Here is a 17,922-nt window from a genome sequence, read left to right as displayed (position 1 = left end):
CAGACAGACAGAGAGAGAGACAGAGAGAGAGAGAGGAACGGTATGCTATGAATGCAGTAATATACTATGTCCAGAGCAAAGAAAAATTTTGCTGAAAATTGTCAGCTTTAACCCACTGACTGAAAGCAAAGCGCCAGGTGTTAGTCTGAATATAATACCTATGTAGAGTAAACAATTGGCTGTGTAAAGGTTAACACAACACATCAATACATCAATTTACCCTATACCACAACTAAAGTGACTAACACATCGTGATAAATTTAATAAGCTTTTAAACCCCTAATAATACACACACACACACACACACACACACACACACACACACACATCCCTACCCCATGTCCACACTGGCTGCCACCCACCTGCCATCGCAAACCACGCCTTCTGTAGTCCACACCCACCTCCCCTCCCACTCTTGTACCTCCCCCTCTCTGTCACCACCTAATACTTCTCTTCTCTCCCTCCTCGCCATCATCTCTTTCTCTTTCCTTAATGTCCTCGTTTCTTTTTATACCTGGCACATTTGCTTTTCCATTTTCTTATTCCTTTTCTGCAATTTCCGCCAAACTCACCCTTTCCATTTCTGTTTCTTACATTTTCATCCTACTTCCCTTGTCCTTCCCCTCTCGCCGCCTCTCCCATCACTTATCGTTCACCCTAACCTCTGCTCCACCCCTGATTCTCTCCTTCCCTTCACGTGCACCCCTGCTTTCCTACCTTCCCCTTCTCCTGACATTCCCCATTCCCTCGTTCTCCTCTCCCGTTCCCTCTCCAAGTTCCTGCCCAGAACTCCCACTTCCTTTGCTCCCCCTCCTCTGCTCTCTTTTCGTTCCTCCTACCTCTCCTTTACTTCGCTTTCCCCACCCTTTCACTACTTCATCCACTTCTCTAAGTCTTCTATCTTTCCCCAATTCTTTAATTTTATTCTGTCTCCCTCCCTGTTCTTTCCATGATGATTCACACTTCCCCTTCAGAGTCATTCCAAGCCCACTCACTTCCCTGACTTGCCCTCTCCCGGTCTATCTCTCCTCTCTCTTCTCGTATCTTTTCCCTTTCCTGTCCCCTTCCTCCTCCCATTCTCCTTTCTTATTCCTCCTTTCCCCTCTCTACGTCCCCACTGTTCTCTTCTCACTCCTCTCTGTTTTCTCTCTGAACTGCCTCCTGCCTCTGTCCCCCTCTCGGCCACCCCTTCTGCCTGCGTGGGTCTCCCCGTTCACTCGCTCAGAGTCACAGCAGGCGATCAGTGTGAGAGCAGACCTGGCAGAGGCAGGGTGTTGGATCATCTCGCTCTAGACCTTAGCCACAGACGCTCGCTGGAACTCGCTGTTGCTGTGGAACGTAGTCATGCTGCCAGTCGCTATGATTAGTGTTACGGGCATTACAAATATTGTGATCTGTAGTGACCTGTGATGCATAATGTTCCAATTTTATGTGAGAAATTGAAAAGGAAAATAGCAAAATAACCCGACTCTTATACTGCTGCTATAGGGACTGTGAAAATAGGTCCCCAGTGAGCTGTGTTACACGATGCGAAGAGAAGATGAAAGGTCCGACTATTACTGTGATTCCGGCGGCAATGAGTGCGTGAGTGAGAGTTCTTGGGAAAGTCCGTCGAAGAACCATGGATTTATTTGTTTTGTTCGTGTGTCTCGGCCTCATCGCTGCTCATCCAGGTTGGTGTTAACTAAATACAATTTTATTTGGTAATTATCCGAAACAAGTCTGTCTCTGTGTGTCAATATTGGTTAGGCTAGGATTGGTTAGGTTAGGTTTGCTATAACATTGGTTGATACGTAACCTATCGCATCCTGTCCTAATTATATGGACAGCGTTATTCCGAGTAATTACGAAATCTGTTTACCTGTATTTTTATCAGGTGATTTCATCCACTAGATCATCCAGGTCATAGATATTTGCAATCCTTTGAATCCCCGTGACGTCTTTTCTTAGCTATTTTTTTTTTTTCAGACGATTTATTCATCTCAAGAAAGGCTTTTAGCACTTAGGGTATTGCTGAAGGGATTTTAACACCATTTCGAAAAGTCACTCCCAGTACACAATAAAATCGTCCACTGATAATGAAACAGAAGACTCCATCGCCTGCACTTTAAATTCCCTCTCCCTCATTTGTTTCTCCATTTATCCAGCATAATACTGTATGACAATTTCTGGCTTTCACATACTAACAAATAAGCGAAAAGAACGCAAGTTTGTGCCATGTATAAGAGTGGGGTTTTCTGGTCGATGGAAATTAGCTTCAGGTTAAAAGATAATATACATGATTGAAAAAGTTGGTAAACATTAAATATTTTTAATCATAAGTGCATACTACTGAAAGGACAGTTACCGGTACCTTTAACCGTACGGTAACCGATAGCTGGCCGTATTACAAGTACGGTATATTGTTCAATACATTTTGCCTGTGAATGGGTCGTGTATATACCGGAACCAATTCTTCATTATATTTTAGTGAACAGTTTATTACTGATCAACTCAACAGATAATGGAATGAATTTTTTATTGTCATTGTTGTTGTTCTTCCTTTTGTTGCTGTTGTGGCCCCAGGCTTCTATGAATCATGAATCCGATGGACGGCAGACATAGCTTCACTTCTGCAGTCCACCATCCTCCATTCTGGTGATAGGAAGCTGATGGAAGTTTTTTTTATAACCAAGCAGCTCCTCCACCTGGTTATATCGGTGCCACCACGTGAAGGCGACCCTCTCTTGTATCGGCTTTGATGTTAAGCATAATGTTTTGACGGACGTTATTTCCTAAGTGGCGTTAAAATGAACTACTGGTCGATATTGTTTTTATCAACGTAGGAAATTATGTGACATTAACATCTTCACTACCATGACACCTTTTAGTTTACTATTGCCGTTCCAGGCGATTTTACTCAGTTTAGGCGAGACATATCGAATTTGTGGGGTTAAATATTGTAGCCCTCATTAACCCCTTCACTTTAATGTCTTTGTTTTCACCTTACGGAACCGGGCCACTCCCACACCGTGAATACTGTCGTGGTCGAATGAAATTTGATGAACCTTATAGTTATGAGGTAAGACTGAGTCTCGTTGATTAGTAATTAAATAAACCTTTCAATCTGGCAACACCTGGCCATCAATCCAACTGAAAGGGGTTAGGGATCTTTGTCAGATTAGTTTGGGCAAAGATGTCGTATGATGGTGACCTGAGCAAAATAAACCACGAAAAAAGTGTTGTCGTAGTGAAATGATTAGAATTATACATTGATCGACGAAGGGATTATCCATGTTGGGAATTATATAACAGTCTATAATATAGTCAAACTGTTCCGCTGATTTTATATGCCGTAGTATTAAAGAAAATAATAATAATAATAATAATAGTCTTTCTACTAGATGTGCATTATATTCATATAATTAGCTACTTATAAACTGGATGGTTCATATATTTTTAAGCACTTGTGCCATCAGGGGAATCTGGACCGATTTATTAGACAACGTTAATACACCTTGTAAAGTTTACTCAGGATAATTAGCGGTCTTAGGGTCTTATCGTGACTTTGGAGATTTCGGAACATCTCTTCTTTAGCCACTAATTCTGCACATCACTATTAATGTTTTAGTGTCTTTTGTCGATGCTATTTATTTGCAGGTTAAAAAAAATATATGCAAATAGCTGACAAGAGAATACAATACACAAAATAAACTACACAAGAAAACGTGTTGAGAATTTCATGAGCCAGTTCAATACCAATGTCCTGCTATGATGTGTCAAAATTTAACGAACAAACTGTGCTTCTACAATATATATATATATATATATATATATATATATATATATATATATATATATATATAGTAAGTAGCCTTAAATATTAAGATGTTGGGATGGATAAGTGCAGAAACAAGAAATAAAAAAAGGAGAATTTGGGATGGGGAGTTCTATTCCCATTACTGCATTTCACACCATACTAATAAAACGTTTGTAGCTGGTCCACCATCTTTTTTCGAGATATAGGGAGGGACATGAAGGACATCTGCCTAACTAAGTAGTGGAGTAAGGTAGTCCGGCTTATATCGGCGCCGCCACAAGGCGGCGTCCCTCTCGAGAACCAATATTAAATAGCTGAATTAATAAGCAGATATTAAGAAAAATAAACTATGACAAACGTTCTAGGGAAATGATAACAGATAGGGGAACCGAAAACTGTACCTAGCCCGCTTTCTGAAAGTTCATGTTCGGCATAATATGTACTCGTACAGTCGGCCCAAGAAGTGACGGCGGAGTATCCAGAAGAGTTCGGTCAGCGATGGTGCACATACTCTTGCTTATATCTCTACGAGGTGAAACCTAATACGTAAAACTGTTACAAAAAACAATAAATCAATGCTAAAGTACCTGTATATTTCAAAATTGTGGGAAGCAGTTCGTTAGTTACGATAATAGGAAATCCTAAACGGAACTAATTGAAATTTCATAACTATCGCTCAGGGACAGTCAGGAATAATTTGTGGAGTTCGTCTAGTATGGTAACACGCAATAATTTCATAGTAGCGTAAGACTGAACAAAAGGGTGCTTCAATAAACAATTAAAATTAATAATTTATAAAACAATTTCCGTTACAATACTAGGGAATAATTTAAAGTCATTTATTTCCGTTTCCAATGTCTCCATGGACGACGACCGAAAGCGGGAAGGCGGCGCAAGTCATTAAGCTATTTTAAATGTTTTGATCAACACGCACGGAAGGAAATAACATTTACTCAAAGATATGAAGTTATTAAACTGCCTTTGGCCAGTTTTCCATTAAGAAAAATCTCTGGATTATTTAATATATGCCAGAGGGCTGTCGGTGAAAGAAGTATAAAAAAAGAACCTCGATGTTTGCCTAGAGTCGGAGCTCTTTGGAGAATGCTGACTTGTCTTAGTCTGATATCCTCAGTGCATAATCAATTAGCATGAGTAATATAATGCAGAGGTTCATAAACAAATAATTGAGTTCAGAATTTCCAAATCAGCATTATCTGTTCAGCAGGACATTACAGTTTATTTAAAAAGACAGATATTAAGATTAAAAGATGGAGTAGAAAGTGCGTGCTTTTGCATTGCAAGAATTTATGAACTCATGTTTTGGCCCTGTATATTGCCTGGTGTAAGAGAAAAAGACAAAATCTGTCATACCTCCTTACAGCTAAAAAATAATTTTGCATCAGTTGGTAATAAAGTTGCGGGAGGAAGACGGAATAAAATGCAGTATGGTCTTGCTGCTACAGCAGGCAGGGCATCGTTACGAAGAATAATTTCATTGTTATGGCATCCTTATTGTTGCTGGATCATCACCATGGCATTTGAAAATAAGGCAGTGTATTGCAGTCACAAGAATTTTCCTTAACTGGTCTTCGAAACTAGAGCATCTGTATTTGAAATCCTGGGAAAGATAAATCAGGAACACGGAGTTATAGGCCTACTGCCCACCGCGCGCGGAGTAATACATTTCACATTCATTCAAATCGGGAAAGGTAACTAAGTGTTAACTTCTAAATCTAATATATCACTGCCTCCCGTTATTCATTTTACATCATTCTTAGCGCGATATGATATATATTTTATTTGATGTGACGTGATGAAGGCATTGAATGTTTACCTTATATTCACTGTTTTCACTGAACGTACGGCAGTGCAGAGTGACCGAAGCCATCTGAAACTCTGTCATCACTTCTTGGGGCGACTGCACATTCAAGCAACTACTTTAAGTTATAGCAGTATCTAACAGAGAGAGAGAGAGAGAGAGAGAGAGAGAGAGAGAGAGATTTAGGATTTAGAGATTATACGCTTTCCAGATGAGAACACAACGAAGCACTTATGCGTCCGTTCATATATGAGCAATAGGAAATTGTAATTTAGCTAACAAAGGACGCAACGACTTAGATTTGTTTACGTTCACATACGAAGCAACGATCTTCTTGCTCCTGCAGTGAAAATTCTTCTTGACCAGCGCAATTTCTCATTCCAGTATTCCAAAAATTATGGTTTGGCATCATTACTATTCAGTCTCATTACTAGCCGCGATAGCGATGCTGGTATTGTTTTCAGGTTGTCTGCTCGTCCCTCCGTGTGTCTGTGTTTCTGTCAGCACGATAACGTTGCAACCACTCAAGATATAATAACAAAATTTTACAGGTGTGTAGTAGAGGAAAAATCGATCACGAGTTCGAAATTGGTGAGAGTAGGTCAAGGTCTGTGTGTCTGATACCACGATAACTTCGCCACCGCTGAAGTTATCATCACCAAATTTTATAGGTGTGTAGGAGGGATAAATATTTCCTATGAGTTCGAAATTGGTGAAAGTGAGTCAAGGTCAGGGTCATTCCGAGCCGCTCTAGATATGTATCGGCTCGCGGCTGCTGTGATTCTCCCCTTGGGGAAGGGACCTCTATTGGTGTCGTTATATTCATTTACTATTTACCGTATTTATGTATTTATTTATTTATATTTTATCATACCCCCAGCGGTTGCCAAGTCCAGTATGTTTCCCAAACTGTGTCACTGAGTCAATGTAGCTATGTTTTTGAAGAATGAAGGCTGGCAAGTTGCAGTCATATAATTTTATGGTCATACATGTGGTGTGTACCTGAGGTGTGTCTGTTGTGATTTTGAGGGATGAGTCCAGAGACAAAAGAGTGAAAAGACACCATCTGATGTGCGTAGGGCGTACGCATAGGATATGGTTGGGGTGGGTGCGACTGTCCAAAATGTCCTTTGTGTTGTAAATTTTTCCATACATTTGATAATATTACTGAATATAACCCATTGACTGTGATGAGGAATCTTACATGCCCTTGCTGCTAACACATGCATCTTCAAAGGTTATAACTCAGTCGTTATTTTTCTCAGTGTCGAGGTCAGATATGTTGATGGATAATTTGCGTTTACCTATGTTAATTCCATCAGTAATTTAAAACATGCAATTGGTATAGGGAGATGCAGAGTACTAGTTAATAGTCCTTTTGGTTATTGTTGTTGTTGTTATTGTTATTGGCCCAGGATTATCTAAAGGTGAACCCAGTGGACTGCATACTGACGTTCTTCTCATCTTGCCGTCTACCATCTTCCCTCTGAGGGGACAGAGAGGGCGTTGACGGACATTTGTAAACCTATGCAGTGGTGCCGCCAGTTTATGTTATGGTGATGAAACATGGAGGCATCCTTCCCTAGTGCTTACTGTTTAGATAAATGTCTGGTATATCGGTATATGTAGTATTAATTACATGATACCAACCCTAGTTCCCACCTAAAAGCTGGGATGAGGTGAGACCCAAAGACAACTAAGAGAACCACATAAAAATAAAATTAAAAAAGCGCAGTGAAATGGCTCACAAGTCATTCATACTTTCCAAATTCCTTGTTCCATCTCACAGGCCAAATAATCTTCATAAATTTTAATATATATGTGTGTGTGTGTGTGTGTGTTTTACATATGAAATGACCCCGTGTTTACAGTCAAGAGTTGAGGGAAAAGAGGGAAGAAGAAAAAGACTGTATGAATAATGCTTGTGAGTCATTTAGGCAGATAATAAAGTGTTCCTGAATTTTAATCCTCCTCTAGAATACGATGTGCAGGAGTCAAAATGTCATCCAGGTCCCTAACGACTCCGCTTTTTTTTTTTTTTTTTTTTTTTTTTTTTTTTTTACTGAGGCGAAGATGCACTTGACAGGTTGCCGATGATTGGCTGAGTGCAACATGTCCGAATAACATTCACTAACCCAGATTTCCCCCTTAGATATACAGTATGTTGTCAATTAATAATGCTAACGAGTAAGGAGATTATGAAGTAATGTTGCATTCAGCCAATGATCACTAACCTATCAAGTGCATCTTCGCCTCGATTAAAAAAAAAAAAAAAAAAAAAACTGAGTATAGGTGAGCCAAGGCGAAATAGGCACAAACTTTGTCCAAGAGTTTGGCCGAGATAAAGTAGAGGGAAAGGGGGGAGAAGGAGGCTGAGACTGAGGTGGGGGTGAGAAGAGTTAAGCTGGATGTGTGTGTGTGTGTGTGTGTGTGTGTGGAGAGAGAGAGAGAGAGACTGTGTAATTCACCGGGTCGGTTAGGATCACTGGATGGTCGTGATGGTCAGCTTTTTCCCTCCCGGAAGGGAGCTGAGAGCTCATATAGTCCGATCTAAGGGCAAGGCTGTGACCTTCACACACGCACACACCCGTCCCCTTGCTCAAGGGGGACAGTAACCACTCACTTCGTCAGTGAAACTTTTCGCAACCTGAACGAGGCGCGAACTCCCGTCCACCAGTTGGCAAGCGGGAACGTTACCACTGCACCAGCGGTGTGTGTGTGTGTGTGTGTGTGTGTGTGTGTGTGTGTGTGTGTAGAGGGAGACGGGGAGGAATGTGGAGTCGATGGGTTGGTGTAAGATGATATTTGTGGAGTGGTTGGACAAGATGCAGTGGGTGGGCAACGGATAACGGTAAATTATTGTATTATGGTGAGACAGACAGAAGGCTAGAGAAAACAAACAAACAAAAAACTGAAAATGGCGTCTGAGGATTTTGGCATAGGCCTACGGAGCAATTTAATCGAGTCTGGAGCGAACTGATGATGAAATACAGGAATGGCGCCAAGTTGAAAAATCGTTTGGAAGAGAAAAGATAAAAAGGATATTAGGGATGTTGATCGAGTAACTGAAGGTTAACGGAAGATACTTCAATGAGAAAGAGGACAGATGAGGCATTTCTAGGATAACAGCCGAAGAGAGGTTAGCGGTGGTGGACACAGAGTGTTCATCTTACCTTGGTGGCGATTTTCATCCTTCTCCTGCCAGTACAAATTACAGCATAACGCAATGCTGCAGATCTACATCTTTTTCATAGTACTTCTTCATGACTGACACTTTAATCTAGAGGTAAACTCTTGCTACATCTCAGCATTCAAGATGGCAGGAGGGCAAATACAGAGCAAGTTTAAGTGAAGAGAATATCGAAAGACTGAGTTAGGGATCAAAGGAGATAAATATGGGATGGTGAGTGATTGCAGGGGTGGGTGACTGCATGGAGTGCGTGGGTGAGAAGTACAGTAACGGACGAGTTTTAGAGACGACGAAATAGGATGAATGTGGATGACGAGGATATGTCGGTGTGATGACGGAAATGATTTTAGGGCAAGTTAAGAATGGAGTGGTAGAATGCTGACGTAAGGTATTTTAGAGATGAGGGAAGGGTGCCTGGTGGTCTAGTGGTTAGAACGTCACAATCGGAAGAGTGTGGGAAGTTTTGTCCCTCACTGAGCGGTACCATACACATTCTTCGCCGCCGAGCAGTCAGACAATAGCAGTGTGGCAATGGCGTTGACTGGGTACAGAATATCACTACTTACACGTGTTCCTCGTATGTTTTCTGCAGGTGAAATTATCGTGGTTATTAGGGATATATTATAAGTGGGGTTCGGGATTTCGTAACAGCTTTCCCTAAGCGGTTTATTTGGCATATAACACCAGAAACCTCATATATACCTGTATTACTGATGCGGACAATGTCAATAATAAAGGGATTGAAATTAATATACAAGAGAGAGTTAAGGTATAATGTGCTAATTAAATCCCTAAAGAAGACGTGCTACGAAGCCTCCTATGTCACCAAGAATGCATCCCGAAATGACGTGTTATTCCCGCATTGTATTGTGTCATCTTAGGTGCAGTTCCAGGTAAAAAAGTTATTTACCCTACAACAGACTAGACTCATGTGGAGAGAGAGAGAGAGAGAGAGCACATTGCCCTTCTTTCTTTTGTCTGCATTGCGTTTGTTCTAACCTGACGAGGATACCTGCCCCTTTTCAATTAATTTGACGACTGAGTATTGTCAGATTGGTGGGTCAGTAATTTAAATATTAGCCAGACAGACTCAGTCTTACCTCTTAACTATGACTCGTGGAATTTCATAAAACATCTTGGTTTTTCAAGTTGGAGTGAAACCAATTTCTGTTTGGTAAAAACAAACGTCCGATATTTTCAGTGTCCTGAAATATTTAAGTGTAAGAATGATGTCCACATAATTATTTATTGTAAGGATACAACATTTTCGGCCCAACTTAGTTCTTCGTCAGATACCTTGATGGTCGGAGTCGGGTTGAAACACCTCTGTTTTGCTATTTATTTTTCACATTACACCTCAGCATCCTTTGTTCATACAAAATACGTAGATATAGAAACGATGAAGACGGCATATAAATGACTGGTGAGGTATATGTAAAATAAACTGCCAAAGAAATGGTGCAGATGACTCATATGCCACTTAGAATACAGCGCTGTAACAATAGATGAATACAAAAAAAAAAAAAAAAAAAACGGACAGGAGACAGCAACCACGAAAAAAAACAAAAATGTGCGTACATTTTTATTGGTATGCTGGTAGGAGGAAGCACCCAGCAATCGGCTGTGTAATGCTGCCTTAGTTTAGATTCTGGACTGAGTAACAGACCAAGTGGTTCATTGTGGCAAACGAAACTAGTTACTACGCTGGGTGGTAACTACCATATATAGCCAAATATTATTGACGTTTGGTAGCTGAGTTAAAGGAATCGAACTGAAGGTGAGTCCAGGTTGTACATCTAAGGGTAGACTGAGTTTTATTTGGCTAATCATATGATGCCACCCATAGAGGGCGACTAGTAACCTTAACTTCAATGTCTGGATTAAGTAACCTAGTTCCGGGCCCCTATGCTTCTTATGAGACAGGAGAGATGAAAATAAGACTGTTTTCCATTAATTCCAGTTTATCTTTAGTTTTCAAATTGAACATTATTTCTTACTTAGGTTACTTTAAGGTCATTGAGTAGGGATACTTTTAGTTTGCACAAAAAAAAATAATAATAATGTCATATGTGAACAAATGATATATTACATTTCATTAAGTACGGGTAACTCTTGTTTTCAGTGAGCATATTGTTAACAGTTATTCCGTTACCGTGCTATCTCTTTACTGATTTCTAGGCCTAACCTAATGGTGTCCTTAGATAGGATAAAGAATTCGTGCTGCTGCTGCTGATGATGACACTGAAGATGATGAGACTGATGATGACGTCTCCTGTACAGGTGCACCTCCAGTGATCAAGGAACACCCGAGCAACGTGGTGGCGCGGCGCAATGACCCCGCCACTCTGAATTGCGCCGCCTCAGGCAGTTTCAGAATCCGATGGTTCCGGGACGGGGAGGAAGTGGTCACGTCATCACAGGATCAGCGTTCACACCGGGTGCTTCTTCCCTCAGGGTCACTGTTCTTCCTGCGGGTCACGGCCACCAGGAGGGACAGTGATGCCGGAACGTATTGGTGTGTGGCCTCAAACAGCTATGGCGCCACACGTTCAAAAAATGCCACACTCATTGTGGCCACACTGGCCCATGACTTCCAGCAGCAGGCTGACTCCTCTATAAAAGTGCTGGTAGGGGAATCCATCACCTTGCCCTGCCGGCCTCCCAAGGGCACTCCACCACCTGAGGTTACCTGGCTCAGGGATGGACACCAGGTCATCAACTCCAGCCGCATCAGTGTCAGCCAGGATGGTGACCTGATAATCGCCCGGGCCGTCCAGCAGGACTCAGCCCAGTACATATGTCGTGCCCGCAACGCTGCTGGCGCCCGTCAGGCACCGCCATCTCACCTCATCGTCATGAGTAAGTTAACACCGTCACTACGAAGACAGTCTGTTTTGTTCTGTTCTTGTTGTCTCCAGGTTCTTTTATTCAGCCTTGAGGAGGATTTTCGAACTGGTGGGGTTAAGAATAGCCTTCATTAACCCAATCGATATAAGAGTTATTTCTTAAGTTTTGTAATATCGTCTTGTGGTTGCAAGAACAAATTATGGTAAAAAAATAACATCATGGGTTGATGGTTGGTCGTGTTTATTATTGACCCTGAATTATATTACCCCGCGTCAGCAGACTTTCATCATCATCCTCTCTCTCTCTCTCTCTCTCTCTCTCTCTCTCTCTCTCTCTCTCTCTCTCTCTGTCAAACAATCTTTTGGTATTTTATATAAAAAAATATCCTTTGCGTTTAGTAGTAGTGGTAGTAGCAGCAATCCAGGCTCATTTGAAGGTGAACCCAGAGGCTTGTAGGCTCGTTGACCTATTGCGGTCCACCACCCTCCTTTTGGGGGAGAGTGACGGAATTCAGGAATTTTTGTATAACCAGACAGCAGAGCCGCTCAGTTATATCAGTGCCACATGAAGGCTTCTCTCTTCAGTATCATGAGATTAATATACGTTTCATGTCAACAAAGTTAGAATGTCTCTGTGTTAAATTCAGAAATGGATCATCCGGTTGTTGTTGTGGCTCCAGGCTCATCTGTACATGAACCTGGTGAACTGCAGGCTGGAGAAGTCCCTTTGCACTCCATCTAATATAAACAGATTATAGAAATCCCTTCACTTTGCAAGAAAAGGGCCTCCCTGCATGCTTAGTTACTGATTTACCATATAATTTTAAGTTGCATTATCATTAGGTCGAGATGATAGTATAATAATTTTGATATACAGATGTTCTATCAACAAGGGTTTAATTCTCCCAGCACCACCTTGGTTTGAGGAGGAGCCATCCAACATGTCAGTAGCATCAGGTGCTGGTGTGGAGTTGGATTGCCAGGCGAGGGGCTCTCCCACCCCGACAGTCACCTGGAGGCGAGTGGATGGAGGGATGCCACTGGGAAGAGCCACTGTTGAGGACCAACGATTAATTCTGCAGGAAGTGACAGTGGCAGACTCAGGTGTTTATGTATGTGAGGCCGAGAGTGAGGCAGGTGCAGCCACTGTCAGGGCTACACTCACTGTGCTAGATGCTCCAGAGCTGACCCAGCGGCCTCAGCACCTGCAGGTGATCCAAGGCAATGAGGCACGACTGCGATGTCGTGTGGAAGGCGAGCCTGAACCCCTCGTGCTCTGGCGCCTCCCTTCTGCGGACAGGACAGCTGTTCTGTCCCCTGGTCACAGCAGCAGCCATGCCTCAGTGTCTGATGATGGCAGTGTTCTCCTGTTGCACCAGCCAGGCACACAGGACACCGGTGCTTACTATTGCTGGGGCATTAACAGTGGTGGAGGGGTGAGTGGGCGAGCAGAAGTAGTAGTGGTAACAGCGCTGCCTCCTCCAGTAATTGGTGTGGGACCCAAGGACCTGACAGTGGCCCCTGGAGGAGTGGCCAGGTTCTCATGTGAGGTGGTGAGTGAGTTAGCAACAGCACATGTCACCTGGTGGTACCAGCCAGCCGCACATCTGCCATCCCGTTTGCTGAGTCAGCACCCTCACCAGCCTCGGTTCTTACTGCCAGAGAATGGTGCCCTCATCATCAAAGACGTGCAGCTTGACGATGCTGGCATATACAGCTGTCATGTAACGGCAACAACAGGCAGCATACAGCAGGAGGCTGTGCTTAATGTGGTGAAGAACACAGAGCCAGAGGAGTCACCACTACTGCCACCACCTCCCAGCAAGCCCCGTGTACTGGACTGGAACGAAACTTTAGTGCAGCTAAGCTGGATGCCTAACTCCCAGGGCAGCAAGGCTGGTCACCAATGGTATGCTGTGGAGTACTGGCGCCAGGGATGGTCCGAGTGGCGGGTGGCTGATGCAGTTATCACGCAAGAATCATGTGTTGTCAGCCACCTGTCACCAGGCCACACCTACACTTTCCTGGTGCGTGCTGTCAACAGTCAGGGGACGTCGTTCCCCAGCCCTTGGTCTGACCCTGTCACCACCAGGGCCCCTCCACACCCCACCCTTACTGCAGACCAGGTACCCTGCTTATAAACTGTCCTAGGTTTAAGTTATAAGTATGGTTGTTTGAATTCTACTGTTTTACTCATAAAGCCTCCAAATACTTCAAAATTTAAAATGAATATTACTGTGACAATATTAGGAAAAATTAATGTGTAATTATATTTAAAGGAATATTATGGAGATTTTTGTATTGTAAAAATTGGTTAGGATCCTTTAAAAATGCAGGATGTTTTGCAAATTACGTTCTCCAATCTTGTGTTTGGTGGAAACTGCTCAGTGTCCTTTGTGACAGGAAAAGTCATGACAAACTAATAAGCTTAGGAGTCAGTAAACATAAAAAAACAAATATTGCAAAGCATGAAAAAGGTTATGGAACTAAGAAAATGATTCACTGTAGATAATGGTGGTGCTGGCTGAGACATCACAGCAGCACATGAGAATTGGGTTGCGTAATATATGGAACACACTGTACTTAAAAAAGTCCTTAACCATTTCCTATGGTAAACATATCTCCCTAATAGTTGACAGCAATTATTGTTAGTACGGACTGTTGTCTGTTTTTCGTATTTTGTCAGGCTTAGTAATAATATGCACTACTTCAGGTGCGTGGGGATCGGCGTCGCTTGGCGCGTCCCCTGGTAATTCTAAATAAGGCCACAGCCACGGCAGAAGACAGTGTTAAGCTAAACTGGAGCTTCCTGGAGCCAGTGAAGGACTTGGTTGAGGGGGTGCTGGTGTACTGGATGGCGGAGGGCGGCAGTGTGGAGGTGACTACTGTCCTGGGCACCTCATCCACCCATCACCTCCACAACCTGCACCCCAACACACCCTACACCTTCTTCATCGTACCCTTCTGGCACAGCGTCGAGGGCACGCCGTCCAACTCATACCACTTCACCACGCCCGAGGGCGGTAAGTTTAAGGCCAATACTCTTGATGGCGTAGGAGTGCCTAATAGTACCTCCTCCTTAGCAATTAATTTTGCATATTACATACATACCACGCCTGAAGTCGATAAATTTTATGGCTGTATTCTTGCTGGCGTGGGAGGTTTCGTAACACTTCTTTCTTAGTTACGTATTTTACATACTGCACTTTTTTATCCTCCTGTGCATTACTAAGGTACCGTATATAGTGTCAAGAGTAAAATTATGTAAATTAAATAAAGGAGAATGTCTGGGTGTAATATGCATGTTAAGTTGCTAAGAAAGAAGTGCCAGCAGTTATGAAGCTTCCAGTGCCAAGTGTAATCTAACATGACCTAGGTTTCTTTCAGATCCGGGATTGCGGGAAAGACAAACTTTTTCACTACGATTATTTTATTTCTTTTTTGTTAGCTCACTCAATGTAGTGCTGCTCTCGGGTGTCTGCCCTTTCCTCCATCCTTTTTTCCTTCCATCCTCTTCTGTCTTTCCTTCATTCTTTCCTCCTCCTCCTGCCTGTGGGTGACTCTACACTGAGTGACAAGCCAAGTGGTTTCCTGTACACCAGGAAATATTTACTACGTTGGGTGGTAAGTGGTAACCATATAACCAAATTTTGGCGCCTGGTGGTTTAGTGGGTAATTACGGCACTCCAATCGGATTGAGCCGGTGAAGGTTTATATCCAAGGGATGGTTGGGGATTATTGCTCATGTAATGCCACTCAGGCATGCGTGAGGCTGGTCCCTCTCATCTTAAATGTTAGGACCACCTTGCCTAGCCCCGGGCTCCTACGCTCCTTATGGGGCAACGTAGGATTGGATGATGAATGAATGATGTTAACATAAGCACACTTCCTGTCTTCTTGCTTCTGGATTTTCTCTTACTCAGTCCTTAGGTAAGAAAATTTCATGATGATGGTGATGGCTACCTTTTGATGACGACTTCGGTTTAGGAGAGACTTATCGAATTAGAGGAGTTAGGTGTAGCCTTCACTGACCCTTTCCTTTAGACGGGCGATTAGCAGGATGACTAAAATATTCTGGAAGTAGTTGGAATACAACCTAATAAGACATCTTTGGTAGTACTTGTTATGTCAAAGACATGTGGCCTGTTTTTAAGTATTGTATGATAATGTTGTTTAGCAATGTTGTTTAAGTCTAATTGTATAAGAAACTGTGTTGTAGTTTCAATAATGACAAGGTATTATAGCTACTGTACTGTATTATGTTTTACAGCTTAGGTCAAGTATCGCAATGTTGGTGTATGTGTTGGATGCCAGTGGTCTTAAAGTAATCATGTGTCCCTGGTTCTGTCACATATGTACAGAAACAGTCAATCTGATAGGTAAAAGACAAGTACAAGTTAGCAATAAGGTAGATAGATCGATAAACATGTACACAAGTATATAAACCAACTGGCTGGAGAAGATAGGTAATGAAACTGATAGGGACAGATGGAAAATATAGATAGCACTTAGAGTTATATTAGACAAACTGATAAGAATAGAGAGTAAAAAAAATTGATAGGTATAGATAGATAAACTGACAGGAAGAGATAGGTAGGACATGAGTTATGTTGTTAAATCCTAATCTTAACTTGAAGCGTTCACTCCCGTCTTTCCAGTGCCATTGACTGCGCCAGGTAATGTGCGAGTAACGAGGCAAGAGGAGGGTTCAGTGCTGATCGAGTGGTCGGGCGTTAGTACTGAGGAGGCGCAGGGGGAGGTGATAGGGTACATGGTCACACTCAGCAACAACGGTAGTCAGGTTACTGAGACAGTTGGTACACCCTACCTGGAAACTCGTGATTTACTGCCTGGACACATATACACCTTGCGTGTGGCGGCGCTGACAGGTGCTGGAGCGGGACCTTTCAGTGCCCCTGTAGTGGTGGAGGGACAGGGGTTGGGTAGGGCAGTGGCAGCAGGGGAGGTGCTGTATGCCCCGTCACAGTCAGTGTGGTTGGCCTACCTACTGATTCCGCTGGTGCTGTTACTGGTGCTTGGTACAGTGTGGTACTTGTGGAGGGTACGGCACAAGGCACCACCAGCCAGCCCTCCTCATGCACCCCCACTGTACCAGGACCCTTCCATCAATATGTACAGTGACCATAAGGTATGGAGGCCGTCTGACAGTGATAAGGATTCCAGTTTATCCTCCTCACGACTCCTCAAGCCGGATCAGATGGTTAACGAGTATGCAGAGCCTAGGATGCTGCTGCCCAACCACACTACTGAACCATATGCCACCATGGCTCTACTGGCACCATCACCACCACACACGTCCTGCTGCCACCCAAATGATCACAGTGCAGAGGTGCAGGTCAACTGGGCTGCCATCCTACCTCCTCCACCAACCTCTCCACCGCCAGATCTTGACCTGGGGGAGCCAAGGCAGCAGGAGGTGGCGCCCAGGATGTGCTCCAGGGCCTCCCAGTATGATAATATGGGCGGGGCGGACCACTACGGTAGGCCCTGTGATGCCGCCTCGGAGCACATGTATGAGCCGTATGCACAGGTCGTCCCCTCTAACAGATTCCTCACCTTCAGTAGCCTGCAGCGATGTGGTGATGAAGGGCATATTGAGTGCCACCTCGCTCACCCTGGCCAGCCACCACGCAGCAACACGCACTAGCAGTTGTACCAGTGATAAAACGAAATCTTAATAATTGGTGTAAAGGAAGAATTATATGCACAGACTGACACTGACGTAAATGTACAAGTTTTGGCTAAACCTGTACATTCAAAACAGTGACAACAGTGCCTTGTATTTACAAAATAACTATATCCACCCATTGATACTGCTGTGAGTGTACAACAGCTTTGGTTCAATGTACCGGTAGATATTTTTATCTGCAGTAAAGAGGGTGTCAAGTTCTGGCGGAGGATTTTGTATTTTCACACACATACAGACACGCATATACAGACACAGTGTAATTCATACATTTAAATATCGGTACTGTGAAATCAACACTTATCCGCTGTGCTTCATATAACGTCGCCGAAAGTGATAATTTTGATGCGGGCTGTAACAGTCGTGTGTATATATATATATATATATATATATATATATATATATATATATATATATATATATACTGTATATATATATATATATATATATATATATATATATATATATATATATATATATATATATATATATATATATATATATATATATATATATATATATATATATATATATATATATATATATATATATATATATATA

The 17,922-nt window shown here is 42.7% G+C and overlaps 1 protein-coding gene across 1 annotated transcript; it reads left to right on the top strand.

Annotated features, from left to right (window-relative positions):
• The first annotated feature begins 1,621 nt into the window (after nt 1–1,621).
• LOC145416067 (roundabout homolog 1-like) lies at nt 1,622–17,322 on the top strand. The gene is made up of 5 exons (XM_080285163.1): nt 1,622–1,673; nt 11,089–11,667; nt 12,564–13,780; nt 14,368–14,677; nt 16,313–17,322. The coding sequence occupies exons 1-5, from the start codon at nt 1,622–1,624 to the stop codon at nt 17,320–17,322; spliced, it is 3,168 nt and encodes a 1,055-aa protein (XP_080141289.1).
• Nucleotides 17,323–17,922: the final 600 nt, after the last annotated feature.

The sequence above is a fragment of the Coenobita brevimanus genome, chromosome 13 (assembly GCF_032717465.1).
Source record: "Coenobita brevimanus isolate Jiangsu-jjx chromosome 13, ASM3271746v2, whole genome shotgun sequence".
NCBI classification, from domain to species: Eukaryota; Metazoa; Arthropoda; class Malacostraca; order Decapoda; family Coenobitidae; genus Coenobita; species Coenobita brevimanus.
The sequence above is the reverse complement of the archived record's forward strand: the minus strand, read 5'-3'. Positions and strand labels throughout refer to the sequence as shown.

Excerpts from the sequence above, each read along its gene's own strand:
- LOC145416067 (XM_080285163.1), top strand. The coding sequence starts at position 1,622 with ATGGATTTATTTGTTTTGTTCGTGTGTCTCGGCCTCATCGCTGCTCAT. Across the intron at positions 11,668-12,563 it reads ATCTCACCTCATCGTCATGA|CACCACCTTGGTTTGAGGAG; the intron begins GTAAGTTAACAC and ends TAATTCTCCCAG. Across the intron at positions 14,678-16,312 it reads CTTCACCACGCCCGAGGGCG|TGCCATTGACTGCGCCAGGT; the intron begins GTAAGTTTAAGG and ends CCGTCTTTCCAG.